The following is a 25,436-nucleotide window of genomic DNA, read 5'->3' on the forward strand; positions in this document are numbered from 1 at the left end:
AAGTGAGGACTCATTAGAGAATTGATTGGCCCACCCTCACTGGAGTCAGGCATGCTGCAAAAGACCACTTGAGATGCACAGAGTGATTAGCAACATAGAGTGGTTTAATTAGGATCTGATGAGTTGTATTAACGTGTCGCCACTATGATTCATCATAGCAATACTAGCTTGATTGTTAGCAACACTTCCCATACCCCCTGTTGGGCCAGGTTGAGTCGAAAGCATCAGTCATGGCTGTAGACAGATGTCCTCTTCTGGGGCTCTTTCTGTTAGATGGTATCACACCCTGTCTCTGCTTTGTACCATGCTTCCACAGACATTTCTCTTTGTACTGCAACCCTTTACACAACTCGTGTGCTCTTAGCACACTTTTTTTGCAGCTGTGACAGTTGTGCTAGGCCAGCTGTTTGAAACACCACATACTGAAGAATATCAGGAAACTGCATGCTGGATTTAAAATAACTTTTTCATGATGGAAAGTAAAATCCTGCTATGTTTGTGTAGCTCATGCGAGAACAATAATGGCCTTGTTATCTGAGGATAACGTTGTCTTGAGGCTTTGGTGCACTGAGTATACACACAGTGAGCATGGGGTATGTAACTTGCTATACTTTGATGTTGACAAACTGATGGATAGAGAAGTCATTTACCAGTGAAAAATATGATCCCTTACTTTCATTATGCAGCTGTTAACACAAGCAGAGTTAAAGCACTTAAGCATCCCAGAACTGGGTCAGGACACAGCTCCAGTTACAAAGATATTTTGCCAACAGTAGCTTTTAAAAGTTGACTACAGAGAGTATAATACTAGGGTGGCTGTGCACTGATATCTCCTCTGTTGTATGCTCACCTATTTTTACTACCTCTCATAACCCAAATGACCCAAATTCTTCCTAATCTGATTGCTTCCTCTTCTCTATCTCCTGCTTCACTTGTGTGTCTCCTTGCCATTGTGGTGTGCCCACCTTGTCCTCCCATTTCCCTCTGTCCTCCCCTACTCCTGCTTGTTGAGGAGTAGAAGAGGTTGGATTCGAGAAGCTCAGGGGTCAAAGGAGTGAGAGAAGATGTGAGAAAAGCCCTTGGGTAGGTGGGAAGAAAGAGAGAGAAGGGGAGAGGATGGGACAAGGTAGTGGGTGAAGCATGGGAGGCATGGGCGCAGAAGTGAGATCTAGAACTGGAGGGCAGGGAGTGGTGGGGGTGGGAAAGGTCAAGGAATGAGAAGAGTAGAAGGCACAGGGAAAAGGACGCTGAGAGAGCAAGAGGTAGTAGTAAACATGACTTTGGTAGCCAGCAGCAATGATGGTGGTGGTGGGTGCCTGCACCCCTCCTGGGCTGCATTTGCAGCACCCCAGCCGCGGATCAGCAAACACAGCTTTTGTGAACTGACTTGAGAAGCACTTTTAAAACCAGGACCTGGCAAGTCTCTTTGAATGCAGTTGACCTTTTTGCCTTTTCTTGTCTCCAGCAAGGTCCCAGTCTTATGCCTTTGCCCAGCCCAACCTCTGAACTGCACCTGACAGTGCCTCTTATCAAACAGAGGGTACATTTGGTCCATCCTTCACCTTCCCCTTCCCCGAGGCACCCCGCACCACAGCTGCCTGCTCCCTGCGGGGCTCCCTGGGCACTGCCGACAGAGGAGGGCAGCTCTTCCTTCTTGAGTGGGTTTGGTGGTGATGGATATCTGGCCTTGTGATGGAGGCACGAGCAGGATGTTGGGGTGGATGTGGCCCCTCTGGCTTGTGCCTCACCCGGTCTGAAAGGCCTTGTAGAACAGTGCTAACTTCTATAACAGAAATGACAACAATAATTCCACTGTTAGTGAAGTTCCTTGGGCGTTCTTGTAGATTTTTTACTATGGAAGTAGTGAAGTACTTAGGACAGTACTGCTAGCGTTCATTTTGCTAGCTGTATGTTTATACTGTATTTATAATTCCTACCTATTAGTTTATAATTCCGTTAAAGGCAATAAAGAGTAGATCAGGTTTTGGCCTGTGAAAGCTGAATCTGTTTCCTTCAAAGAATTAATATGATACTGTTTGGTTTTTTCCTATCAGAAGAAACTAAGTATGAACAAAGAAAGACCACTTTCATTTGTTAATGCTGAACTAACCCAGCTTTACTGATTTCTAAGTTCCAGTAGCAACATTACCATTGCACAAGCAAAACAAATTTTATTCATTATTTTTGGCCAATGTTCTTTTTAGGAGTTAGTTTCATGTTATGTTTTAGGAGTGAAAAGCAAATCTGAAGAGAATGCAAAAATGAGGTTCATTACACATTAATGAAGTTCAGATGTTTTCCGCGTCGCTGACTTCTGTCTTTTTTTCCTTTTCTGGTGAGAAATGCCCTGCTTATGGGAAAGGAGCCGTGTAAGCCAGTGGTATTTGCTTGCCTTTTCGGAGCTGAAGAAGTAGACAGTTCATAGCGCAGGTCCTGAACTAGTGTTCCCAGTTGTGAAAGTTTATAGTCTGACATTGCCAAATGAAAACATTTGACTTAAAAGCACCCAAAAAACAAAGTCAGTGCTGAGATGAACAGAAGTAAACTTAAGAAACATGACGCTTTGGTAATTTTCTGTTAGAATATTTTGCGAATTTTCGTGGAGAACGTTGTTTGAGTTCTCCCAGTGGCAATCCAGTTTAGCCTCAGCTGAGCAGAGCAAAGACCTCACTGGTACCAGTTTCTTTAAGAATTTTTCTAGATATAGTCCTGGGGCAAGGGAAATCGTGGCTTGCTCTGGCTTTCCCTCAGTGGTGACATTCACAGCTATTCCATCACTTCCTGCCATAATTTTGGTTTTTAATACTTCTCATGTGCTTGTGCTATTGTGACTCTGCCACCGTGCTGTAACTATAATTATGCTGCAGAAGCTTGTGATTAGTGCTCCAACTTCCTCAAAAGCTACAAATTAAGCTTTCTAATGCAGATTTGTAGTAGAGCGGATTTTTGGATTTTTCCTCTTTTTAAAGCTGGAGATCCGTATGATTCAGCCTGAGGGAATGATGTGTTTTGAAAGTGAGAGGTCTTCTGCTTTTTGCAATGTCTGCTGATGTTTTTCTGGAATACACAGCATCAAATTCAACAGCATTTAGAAACTTTTTGGTTTATTTGGTTATTTTTGATGAATGCCATCCCTTTTGAATATATGAGAAAGGTGGAGTTGTTATATTTTAACTGATCAGTCACGTGTACCTAAATAATTGACAGGAGCCTTAAAAAATATAATGGGTTTAGGACACATCACAGTGCTACAAAGGATGTCTTTTAGGATGAACTATGTACCCTAAATAGTGCCTGATGAATTTTAATGTTAAAGTAACATTGAAACTAGTCACACAGAGGAAAATCAGAAGCTCACTCCAGTGACTTTTTCTATAAGTCACAAGACCCACATGGATATTACGTCGATGAGACTCTTACGGCTCTTTTTTCCCCAGCTTGCAGCAGGGATAGTGAAAAGCGGAAACTTTGCACTTGGTGTCCTTCTTAGTGGATGCACTAGGCGGTATTTAGCATAGCTGCCAATCCTTGCTGCATGGTTGCTTCTTGATACTCTGTCGTGGCAAAGCAAAATGCCTCTCTATTTCTTAAAAATGAAGAATTTCATGCACAGTTGGGGGGTGTGGGCAAGTACCACTAAGATAATGACAGAACATCTTCCATGATGGATGTGTACAAGAGAGATTGTTTTTCCTCTCTGTCGCCACAGGTAAGGATCTGTAGTTAGTTGTGTGGTAATTAAGCCTGCTGTGCAGTCAGGAGTCCTTGAAATGAGTGGGAAGAGGAAAGAAAAAGCTCCCTTCCCCTTGTTCCGTGCTGAAAGGGCTTGGGCTGTCGGCGTTCATCCAGGAACACAACAGTGAGAGCTAGAGCGAAGGCTTATTGTCTTGTACTTTCTCTCGACTTGTTAATGAGAATACATAATTTAACTTCAAAATTAATGAAGAGGTTTAATCCCTGACTGCATTATTAGCCTTTTTTGTCAGTTGCTCTGCATCTCTCTCTGTGTGTATATGCTAGCACATGTGCACACACATGCATGCCCTGTTAGGTAGTTTTTCAATTTATCAGATGGCAAAGATGGATTAAATTATTCACCTGAATCTTTATGTTTCAGTAAATATCAGAGTTGAGTGTGGAAAGCAGGTACCTGAGGTGAAGGAAGAAGAAACAACTCTTAAAAGTGTTTGCATGTTAATTTCACAAATTTAGTAAGCACTCAAATAGCTCTTTTTTTTTTTTTAAATTGTATCCCAGCACTGCACTGATCCCAGGTGAAGAGAAGACCTGATTTACTAGTATTTCTAATACTAATGGTATGACTGGCTCCTGTTTCCATGTGTTTATAGCCTGAATAAACAAGGCAGAGAGGGGGGAAAAAAAAAAAGAGAAAAGTGAAGCAGAAGACAAGTGGCCTGCCCAATTTTCGTAAGGCATGTCAGGAGATGCAGGTCCTACTGCCCCAGGCAAGTGCTGTCTTCTCTCAGAGGCACTCTGCAAGCATTAAGAGAGGTTCATTGCACTTGGATTAGTTACAGAAAAAATGAATGCTCTCTGCAGTAAAATGTGCAATATCGATAAACAGCTAAAATAATTGATCTGTTTTGAAGCCAAGAAACATGGTATTAAAGAATAGGAGATATTTTAGAAAGGAGTCTAAAACTAATTCTAAAATCAGTAGTTTGATCTCTAGGCAAATATCATTCAACTCAGCGCTTTGTTTATCTGTTCAGGCAAAATGTCAGCCTCTGGATTGAGAAATAGAATTTACAACACTTGTGGAAACTTGCAATGCAGATTTTTAATCTGCATCTTTTGCCATTTGTCTTTTCATTGTTGGTGTTAAACTGTTAGGATGCTTCAAAATCCTGAGCTGATAACATGGGAGGAAACTTCAGTACTCGTAAGCTACCTTTTCATATATTCAAAAGCTTATATTAAGCCTATTCAGTTCTTAAAATCAGGATTACGTTATTTACAGTACCAAAGTTTTAAACTGCTGCACAATCTCTGAAATACTTGCTTTGTATTTACAGGTATAGTCTGCCCACCAACAGTGGTTAAATCCATGGTAGTGGAGCTAAGTCTGTAAGACACCACAGAAGAACTTGAGTCATTAAGTTTGTAACAACTAATGGTAGAGGAGTAGAGAGCTGGAGAATTAAGCTATGCTTTCCTTGACATCTTTTTAGAGATTGATTATATCCTTGCTTAATATGCTGGGATAATGGTAAAACAGGATGGGTCCACTGATCCCATTGGCTTGACCTCATTGATGCAAATGAGACAAAAGCACCTTGCAGTGTCTTGACGTGGTTATGATAGCTTGTTATTCCTTCTAACCTGTGCAGTCAAATTCTTATATCTAGAGTAAACAGAAAAGTAAAGATTTGAATATGCTTTAATGAATATTAAGGGCGGGGGGGGAGGCAGGGGGAGAAAAATACCGTAAAAGAAGAGTATTTCCGATACAAACCAGAAGCGAGTTAGTGCAGTTAGAATGTGAATACTTAAGTGTCTCGGTTTCCTTACAATCAGGATGCACATGGAGAAAGACGCAGCAGCTCAGGAATTGCGGAGTGTTTATGTGATTGTCGTAATAATTCTCAATTGCATTATATTTAGCTTTGCTTCTCACAATTATGTCCTAGCAGCTTCTATATCTGTCTTACTTGTTATATGTGTTCAGTTATTTCCCTCAAGATGAGTGTCTTCTCTCTGAAAAGCTTGGCTGGCTAAATTTTGTGCTTTGAGACTCTCAGTTATATTGGGTTTTTTTACAAGATTCTTAACTAACCTCAAAATTCAGGAGTGATGCTTTTCTTACAAAAACTCATGTGATGACATTTATGCAGAGAATGCATGTTTTTATTCTGAGAATTATGCTGAAAAAAGATGGGGACAAGTCTAGGCCCTCGTATTTTCAGTTTCGCATACAGGCTTACCGTGTCTGTCCAGCAAGTTCCAGCGGCAGAAGTAGCTTTATCTTTGGGTCGGATCTGGTCCCTGGCACTGGTCTTTATTCCTGATTTGTCAGGGACTTCCCTGTGGGTTCCCCTGTGTCAGTGGTGATGACACTTCTGGGATATTGACTCTTCTGAATTTCTGACCTGTATTAGAAAGTCTGTATCAAACCATAGGAGCTCTTTTACTTGAAGCTACAGTGTTTATACATATGAAGTTTGTTTCCTCAAATTTAAATTTTGCAAATAATTTATAAGAAATTTCAAACTCCTCCTGCTAGCTGGGATGTTAACTGGGCAGCTGTCTCTGATAGATTCTATTACAACAGCTGTAAGAAATTATAAAGAGAAATCATCTCTCTGAAGATCATTACCTCCTAAATCTACGTTTCAAGAGGCTTCTAGTACACATTTTGTCTGGGGATCCCAATCTACCTACTGTTTATGTCAGATGGAAATTAGAGCACAGTGTCTAGTAGAATCTGCCCTTGCCATGCAATCTTCCACTGGAAAGTGGAACTGGGCTGTGTTGTGGGATCCCTATGGGAAAAGGTCTGCTTTTTGTATCCTAGACAAGACTGGGTCTTTAAGCTGTATCACACAGGACCTGTCTGAAATAATTTTTAGTATTTGATACCAGAGGGATGCTGTCAACTGTCTTGCGGCATGCTTAAATGAGGTCATTAGGAGTTTGCTTCATTTTCAATCAGAAAAAAAAAAAAACCTCAAGTCCTAAACCTTTTCAGTTGAAATTTGGATACTCTTTTGGAAGTGCCACATAGAGCCAGGGGAACAGATGGAAACAATTTACTTCAGTTTGTTTTAAAAACACAACTTACGAAAGAGGAGGCAATAACAGAAGCATCAGTATCCTGTAGCCACAGAGAAAGGGAGATCCAGGTTGTGCTTAATAGCACCCAGTAATGTTGTGGGCATCAAACTGGGAGTAATTTTTGATTAGCTACGTATGATCTGGTAGTTGTTCATTCTTGCATGCAGTCTTTTTATTTGGTTCCAAATTTTTCTTGCTTCCGAGTGTAGTTGATGCTATTCTTGAGAACGTATTTATTTGCCGTTGAGTTTCCAAACACAATTTGTGCTCCTCTGCAGTCAAGTGCTTTTGTGGAATTTGAGGCAGGCCCAATGTACTGATTTTTCAAGTTTGTTCCATGTGTTAGTGCAAAGATTTCAGGACCACAACTCAGCTATGGAGTCCTTTACATCAATGAAAAGCTTCTTTTCTTTTGAGACTTGTATTGCTTGATGCAAGGATGCTTCTTCTGAAAGAGGATTGCTGCTTATCATCCTTAATGACAGTAGTCAATTTGGCAAAGTACAGGCACAACAGAAGTTTTATTCACTGTGTTTAGTAGAAAGGTAGCAATTTTTGAGGAGTGTATTTTAATCATGACAAAGATAACTGATCTTGTGACAGTAAGTGGTACAGCTATTAGTATAATTTTACTAGAATTGTATCTAAAATACAAAGACTTCTGGAGCAGTAGATAATGATGAAGCAGGGACTCTGTGCAGAGCTTTCAGGATTCCCTGATAAAGTGAGCTGTTTAATCAAGCTTTTGTTTTATTGTGGCTAAACGTAAAGGCACGCATTAAGGAGGAAGAGAAACAGACCCTTGCTATGAAACGGAGAATTGGTATCCAGCAAAGAAGTCTATTTTGTGAAGGATGCCTGAACAATAAGGAGGGTATTTAGACAAGACACAAACAATTCCAGGACCAAAGAAGAACTGTAAAAGACTTGGAGCTCAGTGCTTTACTTTCTGAAACCAGAAGTAAAGGCTGTTTATTGCAGGTTAACTTCACAGAAGGAAAAATGCAAGATCCTGCACTTTGTTTTGTCAAGAAAGGCAAAACAAGAATTTGTTTGAAAACTGAATTTGCTTTAAATTGGAAGGAAAAGCACAATTTAACAGTGAATTGTTGGAATCGGTGTTGAGATTGGGGAGTTTTTCATTTCCTGATGTCTGTGCCTCAAGGCAAGATTATTATTTTTTTTTTTTAGTTAGGTCTGCTTTAGTCAAAATAGTAGTGGAGTAGTTAAGCACATTAAAACGCTCTCAGTTCAGCGTCAGAAGGGACCATTTTTGCTTCCAGCCTGGTCTTTAAAAACTGAAAATGTGCAGCAGGCTGATGTCACTCGTTTCTAATTAGAGCCTTGTTGTATTCCATATTTGTGAGGACTGATTTTAGTATCTGCAGCTGAGAGAAGGAAAACCCTCAAATGTTAATGCATCCGAGAGCGGGGTACCCAAGATGTACAAGGAAAATCCGCTGCTGGCCGTGCCAGGTGGAGTGCTGAATCCAGCAGCCTCTCCTCTGCCCAAACTTCAATTAATCTTAGCAGATTAAGGTGAAAACTGTCTGTTCTGCACATCTGACTGGAATTTTCCCTGTAAGATGGATGCTTCATTGGGAGGGCAGAGGGAAGCAAACCCAAACAGTATCTGCCACTTGTGCAATGCTCTGAACTAGAAGCGTGTTGCTGCCGTGGGTCTGTAGCAGTAGCTGGGGAGCCGCAGGGTGCGCGGGGTTTTGCTGTCACTAGACAGCAGAAGTAGAAACTTCCACTTCTTGACGTGAAGACAATTCTGACTTGAATGTGGTTTTTGTGTGAGTAAGGATTGTTTTTTACAGTTTCAGTCACGTGTTTTATGATGTTTTATTGTGAGAGAAGGAATGGTCATAACTGTCAAAAGCCGCAATGAACAGTTGTTAATCATGTTCTCTTTCTGCATGACAAACTGATAATGTATAAATAGTTAGAATAAGTTAACTGCAGCTGTACAACATCTTTTATTAAGCTTCTTGTTAAACTGGGCATAATAAATCACTTACTGGGTTACAAGCCAGTAATGCAGTGTGGCGGGGGTGGGCGGGGGAGTGCGTTTTCTTTGCATGTACTTTAAAAAGCACCTCGAATGTAGTTCACGCTGCAAGGGTTGTGGAGGATGCAACACCCACCTTTAGATGCCATCGCTTGATGTTGCAGTGAGGGAGCTGAAGAGCGGCCGGATGTCACCAGCGGCTGCTACCTCCCACTCCGGTGCGAGACCACCTTGCAGCATGTCAGGTTTTGCTCGTTTTCTGTGTCGGACTGTGGGTGGTGGGGGGCCCTGGGTTCATCACACCGTCTGCGTTGCTGCAGCAGCTGCTTTCCCAGCAGAGAGGAAAGGAAACTAGGGGGGACAGGTAGAAATGTCCCAGGGACCAGATCCGGTCAGCGTATCCTGCCATCACAGGTGATCATTACTAGTTTACTAGTACAAAATGGTCTTGGTCATATTAAAAGTCTGTGTTTTGCAGGAGATTTAAGAGGATTGTGGGTTGAGAGGTTGTGTAAAATCCCTAATAGTGGGAGGAGTTTGGGGATAGTTGTTTTAAAAAGAAATAAACCCCAGCAAATGCAGCATGGGCTGCTGAAGTTGTAAAGCAGACTGTGTTATTAGCTGCAGGAGAGTTAAACAGCAATATTGACTGTTTAACTCATAAATGATAATTAATATGCCTTTTTATTACTGACTCAATTTCTGCTGCTAGCTCGGACTTTTCTGTTACTGTCAATGACGTTTGGCTGTTCTGAAGTGGCCACACTTTGCTCAGCAGTGCAACCTATGGGGCCCAGAAACCTCCTGCAAGAGCAGGATGGGAATGTGCAGCTCACAAGAAAGGCTCCAAAGAACAGAAAACTTCCTGCATTGGCAGAAAATCCCTTTAAAGGAGTTTATTCCCTTTCTAGCCGTGTGTCAGAAACCTCTGGTAGAAGGGGACTGCAAACTGGATGAGGGATTTTTAAGAAGCTGTAGCCCCGTCTCCATCAATTACCACTTACATTTATGGGGTAAAATTAATGAAGTTAATTACATCTACTCAAAATCTTGATTGTATGAATTACTTAGATCTTTTAAAATAGAGAAATAATTTCTTCAGGGTTCATGGGCTTTTTTTTTTTCAGGCTTGTTGGTTACTTTGGTTTATTGCCCCTATGGTGCATGCTGCTGTCTGAAACATGCTGGGGTGCACCTTTTAGAGTATTACAAGATGTCCGATTCAGATTAACGGCCAGTGTAGCATTTAAAGCAAAAATACTGAAATAATTATAAAAATGTGATTAAAGGCCAATTTTTAACAAAGATGAAAAGGAGGACAGATTCAAAGAGTTAAAATGTAAAGCAAAATAAAAGGGTAAGATGCTTAGAGGTTAGAAATACATCATGTAATTAGCAAAGAAAATGTCTATTATGTTGCTCATCTGACAGTCTTTTACTTGTTCACTTTGGTGTCATCATTTTCAACATTTGGCTTTAACCAAAGGAATTTTTAAGGGTGTGTTTACATGTTAAGGTGGGAAATAAAAAAAAGGCCAAAGAATAATCTGTGCGATCAAAACATTTAAAAGTGGTACGTTACAGTGTATAGTATTCAAGATGAGGACTTCAAAGAATATTTGGAGAGATCAAACATACTCGATTGTGAGGCTTTAACTGATAGTTTTATTTTAAAATTACCCGACATATAAGATTGATGTTAAAGATAAGCCTAGAATTAGGGCTGGGGGAAAACTTTGGCATCCAATTCAGTTTTCACTGAATTACGTGTTGTTTTTCTTAGGAAACTTTTCTGCAGATATAAATTAAAATTTTTTTCTTGGCTTGTGTTTTTTGGTTTGGGTATTTTTTTAAAAATTAAAAATCAAACAGAAGCTTTTTTATTTGGAAACACTCCTCGTGCATTCTGTGGCGATATAAACCTAGATTTGTGTATAACACTCATTTACTGCTGTGCCTTGAGCTTGCCCAGACCTCTGCCTCCTATGTTGTCCCCCATGAGCAGGACAGTCCAGGCTATCTCTGTCCTCGTGTCTCCTGAAAGGCAGAACATGTCGTGTTTTGTGAAATGTAATTCCAAAAGACCCTAGTTTACATGGAAAATAACAGTGTGATATGCATGTTACTAGAGCTCTCCTGAAACATCGCAGCAGCATTTCCAGATGGAAAACTTCAGAGTTTTCAGTTACACAAAGACTTGTGTTTCGATTTTCCATCAGTAAAATTCTAATTCTCATTGCGTGCAAGTTCTCATTATGCACAAAAGCAATGCTAACAGAGATTCATTTCCCAGGAGAGAAGGCAAAAGCATCACATATGCGATCCTAGTACAAGTAATTACCCCCACAACATATGCAGTATGGTAATATAAGGTTAAGCATGGCATGAAGGCTCACATGGTGGCCCAGCCAACATGAAGAGCAACAGGATTTTGAACAGCCTTATTATCCGGGTATTTAGTTAGGGTTCTCTGAACACGCACGCTTGAAAAACCAGTTTAACAGCAATGTGTGCTGGTTGAGCACAGAGTCAAGCAAATAAGTCTGGGCAGGCGTTGGAAGTCCTTCAAGGATTGAAGGATTCAGCTGATGACAGTTCTCCAGGGCATCAGGGATGTGAGGTGTCCTTTGGAATGCAAGACTGCAGATGACATTCCTTTTGTTAATGACTGAGCCGTACCAAAGGAAGTCATACTTCCATTCTAGAAAACCTGTAACATTAACTTCATTTTGTTTGGATTGTCTTGGGCTAAGTTGATTGAGAGAGGAGCCATCTTCGGTTTGGTTTGTGCAGTGTCCAGCACAAGGAGTTACATGCCCATGAGAGAGGTTCACTAAGAGCTGTTGCAATAAGAGCAAAGTGCTGTCTCATCCCCTAAAATTACATTTTAGTAATACTAATACATGTTCTAAACCCCCATAAAATTCACATGGAGACAAAATATTTGATGTGTCTACTGGTTGAATTGTACTGATGGCAGGATTCATTAGTATAGAGGGTGTGCTTCTCTGAAAATTGGCAGGTTTAGAAAGAACTAAAATCGTTTGTTTGTTAGGTGAGTTCTCACAGGTATTTATTCATCCATCCGTGTTTTGGGTAGTTACTAGTTTGACCTAAACCTTAGAGATACTGAGTCTTTGTCATCGTTTGATTGTTTTTATTGTGTTCTGCTAAGAACTTGGAAGCCCTTTATTTTCTGTTTGTTGCTTTGAAATTGTTTCAAGTTTTACAACTTCAGACACAGACTGTATCAGCAGGTTTTAATTGTACATATTTATGATTTTGATGTTTTACAAGATTCTGGAGGTTAAGCCCTCAGCTGTCACTGTTCTCTTTCTGTTTGCTGCTGATGGAAACACCTTAGCAGCGGCAAGTAAACTGCTGGCAAACGGAATTGCAGCACTAAGATAAAGTTGTTTCTAATCTAAGTGCTTCTCAGTCAAGAATTGCAGTATGAGGAAAAACGTATTCAAGGAATCAGTCAATTGTAGCTTTTTTTGTAATGTACTGTATTTACAACCTCTGACGATACGAGCTGAGCGCAGCGAAAACCTGGCCTAATTGCAAGGACTGCAAAAAAAGACGTGCGTGTTTTTGCCCTGAATAAATGGTTATTTCTTCAGGATGGAATGCATATCTGCATTACAAAAGAAAACAATAACAATGCTGGGTCTGTGCTCATTAAGTGGTTGGAAAAGAATGTACGAGTCCAGATTTTTCTTTGAATCTGCTTAGATTTCAGATCACACTCTGGAGCGTATTCCCTAATGCTTCTAATTCTGAAGGGAATATTGTACATTTTGATGATACTTTATTATCACTTTTTACTTCCAAGAATGTTTGTAAGATTTTGGGTGCAGTCTTGTGTCATAGTACGCCAGAAGTAAGCCTTTGTGATCCCAGAGTGTAAGCATAGAAAATAGCGCAAGATTTCATAATGTATCTGTAATTCATATCGGCACCAAAGTGTTTATGATTTGAAAGACACATGCATTACTTCTGTGAGACTGCATGTAAATATATATATATTTAGGCAATTTTTTTTTTTTCAAACATTGCTGACTTAACTTGTAAAATACTGTTGTTTTTTCATCTTAGGTCTGAGGGTAACTGTGTTATTAACATCATCCCTCATGGTATTGGGAGCTGGCCTGAGATGTGTTCCAGTTTCAGACCTAGAAATTAGGAAGAAGTAAGTGAATTAGTTATTTTAAATATACATATTTTATACATTCTGCTAATGTAACTTTTGCCACTACTGTGAAGAAATGTTAGTACAAATTTTCTGTATTAATTTGATACACCTAATGTTTGTTGTGTAGACATGGACTTACATGCTTCTTAAATGGATTTTTCTAGTCTTTCTTCTACATAGTATCTGAGGATCAGAAAGCCCTTTACAAACCTGAGTTAATTAAGCCTCACCCTATCCTGCATAGCTAATACTAATCTGCTTTGCAAACAAGGAAGCAGAGATTTAGAGAGGTTCAAAAACTGGCCCAAGATCACACATGGAACTGTGCCACAAAACCCCAAAATATGTAATTTGTATGCAAATGTTAAATAATTAGTTCGTGTTTCTCATATTGACTGTATGGGATTGTGCAGCGAGACAGACAAATTTATGCAAAACAGCCTCTTTCATGTAGTCTCTTCCAGTCTGCATTCCAAAGTAGCCTTGTACTTTCTCTGTGGTTGAAATGAACGCCTTCTGTACACATGCAATAGTGATAGAGACAGGTTCCTTCCTAAAAATCACACAATCCCAACAATTCAATTGTCCCGTCAGTGTATCCTGAACCTGAGAATCCTGGGTAAGTACAGGAGTTGTGCTTGTTTTCTACAGCTGGGGAATATGGATCACTCATTGTTCACTTAACTTTCTTTTGCCTTGCATGCTGAAGGAGGAAGGAATACAGGCATTACTATGTTTTTCTGCTTCTTTAAAAACAGTAGTAGCACTAGCTCTTCATTGGTTTTCCTTGCATAATATAGAAGCACTAAGAAAACACCTGATTTGTAAAAGGTCGTTTGGTTTCCCCTCCCCCCCTTGCATTCTAGTCAGCTTCCAGGCAGTCCTTGTATTATTTCAGCAAATTTCTTTTTTTACCTTAGTCTTGCTTATCTTGAAAATCAACTTGGAAACCTTTAAGGTGAGAAAGAAAACATTTGGTGTGAAGTAGAAGGCAGATGACTGGGTACCATGGATAAAACAAAGGAACAGGCTCAGAGAGAGGACTGAGAATGTAATAAATGCATTCATTGTAAAACTAGCCCCAGTCAGGAGTAAGTAGCTCATATGTAATGAATGGCTTAATAAACTAAGTTCAGTGTGGGGAGTAGGGGGGATGCAATTTCAGTTCTTAGGTGGTTAGTGAGTGTGTAAGGAAACCCAAGGTGCTCCAGATGTTAGCTGCCCAGCGTTGTCCGTTTCAGTGTAGTGGTCTAGGACTTTGTGAGCAGGGGAGGCTGAACTAACCGTGTTGTGTTATTCTTCACAGTGACCCTTTTAAAGTGAAAATGTACTATTAAGGTGGCCAGGAAGAGCTGTCCTCGTTGTGCCCTTGTTTTACCTTTTCTCAAGATGCTAAAGAATGCTTGACATCCAGTTTGTCCATTCTGACCCATCTTGGATTAAATATATATGTCTTCTAAATGCACTGGATGGCTTAAATGCAATGAAATGCAATGTCTTCTGTAGCTTTTCATTTATGATTTATGCCAAAAGACTGGTGCTGCCCTAGGCCTTACCAAAGCAAGGATGCAGACTGTAAGAACCTGAGAATAAATTCCCAAATGATATGTAGATGAGAGGTATCGTTTGGGGAGTGGGAAGGAGAGTTTCTGCCTGCTCGCATCACCTTTAAACAAGGTTTTCCAGTGTAACTGCAGTGAGGAGACCTAGGAGAACAATGAGATAAATGACTAAGGAGAACTATTCAAAGAGCAGTAGCTTTAACCAGAGAAAGAAAGGCTGTGGACTGTATAGAGGCTGATGAGATGTACAAAATACGATGATAACATTTTATTGGAAACCATATGGGCAAAAAAAAAAGGCAGCCTGAGCAGAATCCTGATGGAAAAGGTTACTAATATTGTTTATTCATGCTGTGAAAATATGCCTCATCTTCAGTTGAAATTGATGTTTGCTTGTTTAGCCTACTCAAAAAAAAAAAGGGGGGGGGAATTTTTAAGAATTGCTGCTCTACCTGAGGAAGTAGTTTGATCTTCAATCTCAATAGTTTGATTGAAAAATCTACAGAGAATTAATTATAGCTAACTGTGTGAACCAAAAGGATGGTTTTCAGTGAAATTTCTTGAGACATTGTAAATGTACACACTGTGTGTGATGTTATGCCAGGTGATGTATACCAGTTGCCCTTAACTGAATGCCATTTTCATCAACTACTTGAAGCATGATACCAAATAAAATAATATTTTTGAGATGAGCATTACTGCTTAATGCATTAGTGACAACTGGCTGAACACTAAACTATGCACTTATTCTGAATGTGTGTATGCATTAATACAACAATTTGAACGTTATAGAGCCAGTCAGATGGACAAGATCACAGATGAGCTAATATTGAAGCATTTCTGAAGCCAGTGTAACTGGAATTTCTTTAAATGCTTTTGCATGTTTTGTAATATGTTCCTTCAGTCTCTAGGTAATTTGCAGTAATATACTGAAGGATTTCCATGGGACAATTATGTCAGAGTTAACATACATAGGAGTACAAGAGAGCTCATCAAGTTCGTTAGGTTTAGGGTTTTTTTTCCTACTTTGTAGCTGTCTCTGCTCCCTAAGCTCTTGTAATTTAACATTAAGGACAGCTACTAAAGCCTGTTGCCTATCAGAGCAATCACAGACGTGAGGAAATCACCGTTAAGGCTGACATTTAATCCTGACTGCTTTGTGCTCCTTATCTCACACAGACCTGTAACATCCAAGTGCACTCTTAAGCTCCCTTCTAGTAATTATTCTTTTGGCTCTCATGTGTAACAGCAGACTAAGACTACCCCCAGTTCTCCAAGTCAGGTTTTAAAGACAAACCTTAACCTCTGTTTTCAGTTCGTTTGATGCCCATGTATATGCGTGACTTGTATGAGGGAAAATTCAGGTTGCATGTTTGAGTGTGTCGCTTGAAGCACCTGTTCCTTATGGTGAATTTTTGTTCTCTGCCAGTGTGTCACCTAAAGCTGTACTGGGAGTTCGTGCCAGAACTGCATAAATGCAGTGAAGGCTAAAGTGGGAGTCCATGGTGAAAATGTGGAAGTATGGACTTGCATGTGAAATTGAGGAACCATTCTGTACATATTCTAGTAAAGCCCCTCTCACGTACATATATGCTCTTCTTTACCTGCTTTCCTCCCCAGACTACTGACCTGTGAGGTTAATGTTTATATCATACAGACAAGGAGGTTGAAAAGAATTTTTCTTATGTACCGTGCACTTATGGGTTTGTCCAATGTGCCAGATCACAGATCAAAGTGAATTTGACTTTTAAAAATAAAACCCTAAACCATTGTTTTCTAAATATTGTGAAAATCCCATTTGCCACACATGGTTTTTTTTTGCAGTTCATAGTTAATGTAAATTATATAGAATATAAAAAAAGATGTTATCAAATTGTACCATTCCTGAACTTGTGCCTTCTTCCTTTTTCTTGAAGGTCACAAGAGCATCAGTAATGCTTTTTTTGCCTGCATTTTGTCCAGTCCTTTCCTTTTTGACTACTGCTTGGTTCTGAGTGAATATTTTCATTGGATTCTTTCAGAATTTGACTGGTTTTTTTCTGAACAGTAACATTACTAGGCCATTTTTTTTTTGATGAAATGGGGATTGTTCCCCCCTCCCATAACACTTCATATTTATCTCATATTCTGTGTTCAGGAATAGATTTACATACAGCTTAGGTCTTCTGTATAATTGTAAAATAATACATCTAGGCAAAAATGTGTATGAGCTGAAATGTATAAGAAAAAAGGAAATAAATGATGAAATCAGCCCATAGCCATAAATCTATGACTTTTAAGACTGACCATGTGATGTAAGACTTCTTAAAATGTTTTGAAAGACAAGATAATTAAAGATATGGAAGTAAAAGATGTAACTTAATTTGTCATTTATATTGAATATATTAATTAAGCAATTTATTAGAACTTAGTATGCTGTAGGCTGGTAGGGTTTGGCCTTCACATTAGGTTTCACAACAGAGGAGTACTTATTGAGGACCTTGAGTCACAGCAGTGAGAGGGTGCTCCTTGGCAATAAGTGTCATTAAAACATTTGTTGGGAAGCTAGAAAAACAATAACACAGAATGACAGCAGAAACAGGAGCGATTATTTACAAAGTCATTTATGGGGAACACACCAATAATTAGTTGTTCCTGTAAAAGGATTTTTTTCTTGAATAATGCCACTTCTTGTTTTTTTTTTTTAAATTTTTTGCCTACTCTTAGATATATTGATGTTAATTTTTCCCTTCGTTATATTTGGAGATTCGCTCTTACCACATCTTTGGTACATTTTGTTTGTATTAGCTAGTTGCAAACTAGTTTGTATCAAGTATTTTATTCTTGTTAGATATATTCTTTAATAGTTTCACATTTTCCCTGTTTTTATCCCTAAAACCTTAAGAATGATGTAGGATCATCTCATTATTTATCTTTCCTGATCCTAAAACGACCATGAGCCACCATTCTCACATGTGACAAATGCAAAGGGGCACCTCAGAAGAGGTAATTCAGTAAAGAAGGGACATATTAGGACTCTCATATTCCCTGGTGGTACTGAACACACTTGAGTACTCAAAAAACCACCCGAAACTGGAGCAGCTGTGGAGAAGAGGGATTAAAATGTCCCAGAGAATTAAAAGGGCCTTTTAGGAGAGAATGATAGAAGAATCTACCTGTAAGAAATAAAGACAGGGATGCATGTTGTGTGCTCCCTAACTCACTGGGGAAGAGAAATGAAAAAAATATCTCATCTAAAGCATGTTTCTGAAGTAAAAAGATGAATAAACTTACCCATTTGTATGCTGTAGCTCAGTGAGTGTGGGAGGAGGGTGTTTGAAGGTTGAACACTTGCCTGGCGCTGGGGGAACTCGCTGCTGTGTGCTTCGGCCGCGGTGCTGGGAGAGGCTGGGTCAGGTTAATCCATAGTACCCAAAAAAGAGGTAAGTGAGAAAAAAGTAAACAGGTCATTCTCGTGGGGAATATTTAATCTTTATAGACGTGTAACTTAACAGTTTAGCTTGTTTTTATTACCTTCACTAGCTTCATCTTGTATACAGGTTTCTTTACTTTTTAACCTCTGCCCCAAAGCTGCTGTTCTAGGCGAGAGGTCCTGCGAGTTACTGCGAAGCTGTGATGATTTTTCACTGCTTTGCTTCTTTGTCGATGGTAGTGGTGGGTTCGGTGGGATGAAGTGTCGCATGGAGCGCTCAGTGTTCCCGCCTGGCCGAGCTGTGCATCGTGTCATGCACCAGCAGCCACCAATCAGCACTGCTGCTTAGGTGGCAGCCAAATTGGCTTCTTCTTCAGCTGAAACAGCCTTAATGGAATCAGGAGGCAGCTTGACACTTTGGGTGACAAATACTCTTTCCTCTTGCTCCGGTGCTGGATTTCAGCTTTGGCACTGTGGGAGTCATCTGCCCAGCCCAGCGATGGGGGTAAGTGCTGAATTAACGATTTACAGACCCTCTGTAAATTCTTGGAGTGGTAAATCCAGTAGATATATTAAAGGAAACTCTGAAATCTCAGAAGGGGCTTGATACTGCAGCAATACTTAATGGGCAACATTTCTACAAGGCCTCAGCTAGCGTAAGTCAGTGCTGGAAGGAAAGAGAATTTATATTCTCTCTGGGATTTTTAGCTCCATCTCGTATAATGGCAGGTGTTATCGTCAACTGTAGAAAGCTATCGTATTAAGCTCTCTGCCTTAGTCTTGTGACTCATATTCTGTTGGGTAATTTCTGTCCATAAAGAAAAATTCATATTGAATTTATGTCGAATTTGCTGCATTATAACCAAAACATCCTCTTGCTCTTTCACTGAAAAATTGTGCAGGAGCATTTAAATAGGTCTTGTTTATCTCATTCCCTAATTTGCTGTATCTCCTGTATGTTCGTACTCTTTTACTAAAAAAAAAAAATCCTACTTAGGACCATAGTGTGCTAAGTAATCTCCATAGCTTTCTCCCATGGCAGCACTGATAGCAGCCAGTGCTGGTGCCCTTCCCTGATAACTTGTTTCGGTACGTTTTGCCTCATTAGCCCATAATGTAATTGCCTACTTTGTGTTTACAGCAACGCTGTTCATTTTGGATCTGTTCGTATTTGATGAGCGTGTCCTCCCTTAGTGTTGCTTTAAAGATGTCTTCTTTTAAAAATGGGTTTGTGGAGTAGGTTAGCTTTAAAAGAAAAACAAAAAAACTCTCACTTTTTTAATTAAAAAAAAAAGCCAAAAAAGCGTTGCTCTCATGTGCCCTCATCCTTCAAACTTGCATAAAGTTTTAAGTGAAGAAACCCTCTTTTCGGCCGTATGGCAGTTGTGATGTCTTCACAGGAACATGGTGTGAGGATGCAAGTGAATTTGCCGCTGTACTGCCAGGGGTCTTGCTGTATGCCCGCCTCCTCCCTTTCCTCTGTCAGGAGGTCTGATGGAGACATCAGGGTCTTGGCCTGAGATTGCCGCTTCCTGTCCTTGCAAATCCTTGTCTCTCTCTTGGCAGGCTCTCAGTAATAATGGTTTCAGAGTAACTTTGCTTTTCCAATACTTTTTAAGACCAAAGCTCACTGTTTTTCAGACCATTGCAAATGCATTTGCTGTTTTCTTTAAGAGTGGGAGAAGACACATGAGGCTGGGATGCCTGGGAGATGGTCTGGTCCTTTCCGAGTCCGCTCTCATAATGATGGGACCAACTGTGCTGAGGCCATGGTTTGTACAGGGGGTGATGTGAGCCCAGTTCCTGATGAAAATGGTCAACAGTACATTTTCAAAAGTTTTTCACTTTCTTGCTGGAGATAATGTACCACACAGTGACTCAGGCTTTCTGCTTGTAATAATTTTTCTTACTGATGGGGAAAAACAGCTTTAAATTATTCTTATATCAATGGTCGCATGCATCAAAAACAAGCTAAAAAATGCTAATGGCCTCAATACATGAATATCCAGAAGGCATAACGCTTTTGTAGTATAAGTATATCATTTAATGAAAATATTGAAAGGAAGTGCATTTCCATGAAATTCATCTTTCAGAATGTTATTTTTAATAGATTAATTCGTTGCTTTACCCAGAGGAATCTTTCTTTCCAGTCCTTTTCCATACATAGAGCCTTATTGCACTCTCTTCAGATTATGAACATGACCGTATTTGCATCGGGTTCTTCCCATAATCCATAGCAGTACATTGCTGTAAAGCATGAACTTGACCTCCCTAACTCTGTCTTTGCCTTAAAAAGTAACTGAAAAGGTTCCTTTTAATAGAGAGTTCTTTTGTTGTATTTATTTTTTATGAGCCTGAAAGAAAAGCTCTATCCTTTTCTAGTAACTTGATTGTGAAAAATCAGAGGTGGTTCTTTACAAAACTGGTATCAGTTCCCTCTGAGGTATAATAAATCTCCTAATGTATAGTGTGGCTAAGTTTCATATTCCTTTTCCTGGGCAAGCAACTTGCATCATACATCAATGTAGACGCTCTGGAATAGGAGGTATTTACTTGCTTTGTTGCCATGTAGTGAGGCTAAATTCAATAGTCCTTGAAAAGTGCTCTGAAGTCCTCCAGTGGAAGGGTCTTTTTCATTTGCTTCCAGTAGTTCCCACAATGAGCTAATAGCTATGTAAACTTATTTGTCTTCCAAATTAGCAGGAGTTGAACAATCCACTTCTTTCAATGAGTGAAAATGTCAGGCATGTGAAAGAAAAAACAGCCTTCCATTTCTATAAAACATCAACTTCTTTATCTGGAATCTCTTTCACGTTAATTGTGAGGATCAGCAATTAATCTACTAAACTTTTCCAGACTAAGAGGCATGCAACAGCGCTGTCTTTGTGCAGCAGCAGACTAGCACGCTCGGGGACTTCGTTGCTCCTTACACTTTGCCAAACAGCAGCAAAACTGAATTACCAAGTTTTTTTCATTGCATCTGTATAGAAGTTTGAAGAGTGACTAAGCAGTCAATTCTTGTGGCAGTTGGTAGGAAAAGCACGGTAAAAGTTTCAAGGGGAAAAAAAAAATCTGAAAATCTCATCTTCATAAGGCTCTTAAGATGAGCTCTCCTCCCTTCTAGGACCCAGAGGAACCTGATTTCCCAGTTGAGCAGGGGCTCATCAGAGGCTGGTAGAGAAAATCTGTGTTTAGAGAGTCAAAGCAATGCACTGGGGCCAATGGCCTCACTCTTCCCCCATGTTGCCTGCCAAAGAAAAGGTGAAAACACTTTTTCCACTCCATTAATTAGTGTTAAAATACTTACATGATTTCTCCAGTCCTAGCCTTCCCCAAACAAGTTCAATTAACAAATCTTAGAACTGAGCTTTGGAGGCTTATTTTAGTGTTGTGATTTAAATCTGTTGTATTAAAAGTAATTTTCTTTTTACTATTGCCTTTTTTTCCCCATCTGAGTATGGAAACTAATGAGATTTTTCTTGCATTTAAAATTTTCTTAAGTCTGAGCATGAGACATACTGCTGTAGAAACACTAAATGTCTAGGTTTTTTGCATAGAAGAGGTGTTTATGTAACACGCAGCTTTTAAATAGCTTGACAAATCAAATCAATACCTAACGAGACTGTGACCATGCATGAAAAGTTTCAACCTGTACAGGGAGAAAAAGATAAAGAAAGCCTACTGTAAATGGAAACGCTTTCCCATCTTAACTATATGGTATTATCATCAATCACTAAAACCTTTTTCCTGTATAATCTCACTTTTTTTTTCATACTCAGTTTGCTCAGTGATATTGTAATTTCAGCATTTATAGCCTTAACATTGGTTTTTTGTTGTTGTTGCCTGTTAGGGTATTGCAACAGTGACAACAGTGAGTGAGTAAAGTAGGTATAAGCAGGTTACTTCTTAATACTCGTATAATATATTCTCTCAGGGAAGTGATGAAAACCATATAATTTAAGTTATTTATAATGTGACTTGACAAAAATTTAGAAAAGAGATGACAGTATAAGTGCAAGAAGAGTTTTTTCTTATCTAATTTCTGTTGTTATATTTGAGCTATCCCTTATTCACCCAGAGAAGTTGTGGATGCCCCATCCCTGAAAGTGTTCAAGGCCAGGTTGGATGAGGCTTTGAGCAACCTGGTGTAGTGGAAGGTGTTCCTGCCCATGGCAGGGGAGTTGGAACTAGATGATCTTTAAGGTCCTTTCCAACCCAAACCATTCTATTATTCTATCTTTTTGCAGTTCTGAGGACAGTTTAGGAACAAATGTGATCTTTATTTTGTGCAAAGGGATGCGTGTGTGTATGTATGCCTCTGAATTATTTTTTTTGTATATAGATATATACATAATATAAATATATGTTATCCATTACTGTGATGCTATGGCATATGATATTTAGCACTCCCATGTACTAGCAGTCCTCAAGTAACCTTTTTTTTTTGTAAAGGGCTCATGTTCCTCTGCAAGTTGCAAGTTTGGCAGAGCACAGAAATTCATTAGCGCAGAGGTCAGGTGTGCAAAACCCTTGAAATTTCAAAATGAGTTGCTCACCTGGCTTCTGAAATGGTTAGAAATAAGATATTTTGGTTAGATGTTTACTTCCCCACTTTTGCTTTAAGCTAGACAGTCATCAATTATTTTATGACTGGAGATGAATTTCTGATGTCGTTTTTTTCAAATTTCTCTTTCATGATCGTGATTAAAAAGCCTTCCACTCTTGTGTTATTTTCTGTTATTTGAACTCAGTACTTTCTACTTTTTGATACATGAAAATAATTAGATGATGGTTGGATAAATAGTGCATCTGAAAACAGAACAAAGCTGGATAAATAACAGACAAAAATTACCCAGTTAGTGTAATGAGTCTGAAAAATATTTTTCCATCTGGGTAGGGTCCTGGGCTAAAGTTATCTTGTTAGCCCTTTTCTCAGGGAAGAGAAATCTTGTGCAGAACGAAATTGAAATAGTGGCAGGGAAAAATGCAATTGCTCTTTGCACCTTTTCAGTAGCAGAAACAAGAAGAAAATCGGGGAGTAACAGAAACAAATGTCTTTTGGTGTCGGAGCCATTTTTAGCACTGATAGTGTACAAGAGAAGACTTCTATGGGCTGTGAGACCGAAATCTAGCACGGTGATGATAAGACGTTGTAACAAACAGCAAAAAGCCACCAGTACTGTTGTGTTCGTATTTCTCTGTCAGATGGAGCGGCTGCTATGTACATCTCTCGGAGTAGCAGCTTAGTAAATGCACTGAATCATGGTTTGAATCTCTCGTCCCTGCCTCTCCAGGGAAATGAGTTCAGGATGTGTAGAGGAACAACGCAAATAATCTTTTTCTCAGGAAAAAGTAGCTTAAATCAAGCCAGTATTGAAAAACAGATAAAATAAGATTTAGACTGTTATCACATGCAGAGACATTTGAGGTAGCAGTCTGTATATCTGTGGCAATTTAGTCTGAAAATAGTGTTTATTAACTGCAATATGTTAGATTTGAAAAATTAAGCAATATGAAGATAAGAGATGCTTTACCCTGGATGTTAATGTCAAACTTGGTAAATGCCAGAAATGCCAGATGGAAAGGCAAATCCGTGGGAACAGACAGCACACCAGGTAGGGCAAGGCAGGAGACAGAGCAGACAGGAGAACTCCAACAACAGAGACCTACAGAGAGACAAAAATTGGCTCTTTCTTTGGGGAAAAAAAATAAGACAAAGTAATACAGAATTAAAGTTCTGGATTAAGATACTACTTTCTCCCTTTGGATCTGCAAAGTAAAATTAACGTTTGTTTCTCCCTCAAGTACAGAGATCAGTTACAGAGCTTTATTCAGATGGTGAAGTTTGATAGACAGAATCTAAATCTGAAGTGTAAGTACATGAAAAGAGTTTGTATAATTCTTACAATATATAAATTGGCTTTTTTTGTTTGGTGGTTTGTTTAGGTTTTTTTTACACAACTTTTCTTCTTCTATCAGATGAAGTGCCTGCATGCCCACAGGTGCTGCAGAAGAACTGGTATACTTTTTATGATTTTAGTAAGTTTTGTTTGCCCTTAGGATTTATATAGGGTAGTCGTATTTGAATTAAAACAGTATTATCATAGTGGTATAAATGAACAGAAGTGTTGCTATGGCACCTATAGCTATAAAGGTTATTAAACTGTGGTAACACTGTTTTCCTAGCACACAATAACAAAACCACAGTTTAAGCATTAAATTCACTTTAGAGCAAGAGGAAATACTAAAATAAAATCTTTATATGTTGCAGTTGTTACCTCACATGCTACTGAATTGCACCTGTTTCTGGGGATGGAGCATAGCTCTGCAAATACCCTGGAACAGTTTAGGATGGGTTTGAGAATAATTTGCTGTAGTGAGATAAGTAGAATGAAAACACCAAAGTACACAGTGATACCTTGGTTTCTCCGGAGTACACTGGGTTGGAGAGTAACAATAAGAATTCGTGTAATGTGTCCTTCAGAAAAGTGTACCAGAACATTATTTAGGTAGTGCTTTTTATTTATTTAAAAATATTTCATTTTATTTGACTGGGGAGCCCCAGCTTAACAAGCATTGAAAAGGCCTGATCATGCCTTGGTGATGTCCATCTGAAGCACATCATGACCAAATAGTAAAGAAATCTATCCTCACTACGTGAACTTTAAAAAAAAAAAAATAAAAAAAATTGCATTTGCTTATTTTTAAGAGTGGCTATTTCTTCTATCCCAGCTCAGAAAGGGTATCCTTCATATGATATATAATGGCTTTTTTTTTTTTTCTGTATATTTTTATTAATTTTGCTTAAAAACTAATTTCTAATCTACTGAGAACGAGTAGCGTCTATTGCTTTTTATTGCAAGCTAGCTTGTTAATTTGATAACTAGTCTGTCAGCATTGCTTTTGCATATTTTGTTCTTTTGTGTGTTTTAAAAAACTTCTGCTACACCGTATATTATTCAGCCATTTGTGGCTTGAAACATTGCCTAAACGCTAACTTATGTTTCCCCGTTTTCAGGCCGTAGGTTTTTATGTCTGACAACTCAAGTCTTGCAGCAGTAACATGGAGTTCCTGCTATGCTTAGAAAAACACCACTCATTTAAAAATATCATCTACCACCATTTTACTGCGCAATAGATAGATCTACTTTGGAGAGTTGCAATGTTTTGTTTGACTCGCTAGCTGGTTTTTAGAAATGAGGTTTTTACATAAATTCCAAAATGCTTTTGCCTTTCACAGCTGATCACTTTTGGGGAAAGTCAAAGTGGAAAGTTTCTGGCTGACTTCCACATGTAGAAGAGCCTTCAAAAAGTCCTTTCTGTATGTGCTCATTGTACTAATATTAAGCCAAAGTTTTTAGAGGCTTCACTGCTTGGAAGTACTATCTCTGTTCTGTCACCAGTCTTATCTGTTAAATCCCAATGAGTGTGAAAAACGAGAAAAATCTGGGTTTGCTT

The 25,436-nt window shown here is 39.1% G+C and overlaps 1 protein-coding gene across 1 annotated transcript in view; it reads left to right on the top strand.

The window, feature by feature from the left end:
* SLC49A4 (solute carrier family 49 member 4) overlaps positions 1-25,436 on the top strand; it is a 64,809-nt gene that overhangs the window by 6,810 nt on the left and 32,563 nt on the right. The window contains exon 2 of the mRNA XM_086615751.1: positions 12,908-13,001. Within this exon, the coding sequence (XP_086471877.1) occupies positions 12,908-13,001 (94 nt within the window). The remainder of the gene's footprint in view (positions 1-12,907; positions 13,002-25,436) is intronic.

The sequence above is a fragment of the Tauraco erythrolophus genome, chromosome 8 (assembly GCF_009769465.1).
Source record: "Tauraco erythrolophus isolate bTauEry1 chromosome 8, bTauEry1.pri, whole genome shotgun sequence".
Taxonomy (NCBI): Eukaryota; Metazoa; Chordata; class Aves; order Musophagiformes; family Musophagidae; genus Tauraco; species Tauraco erythrolophus.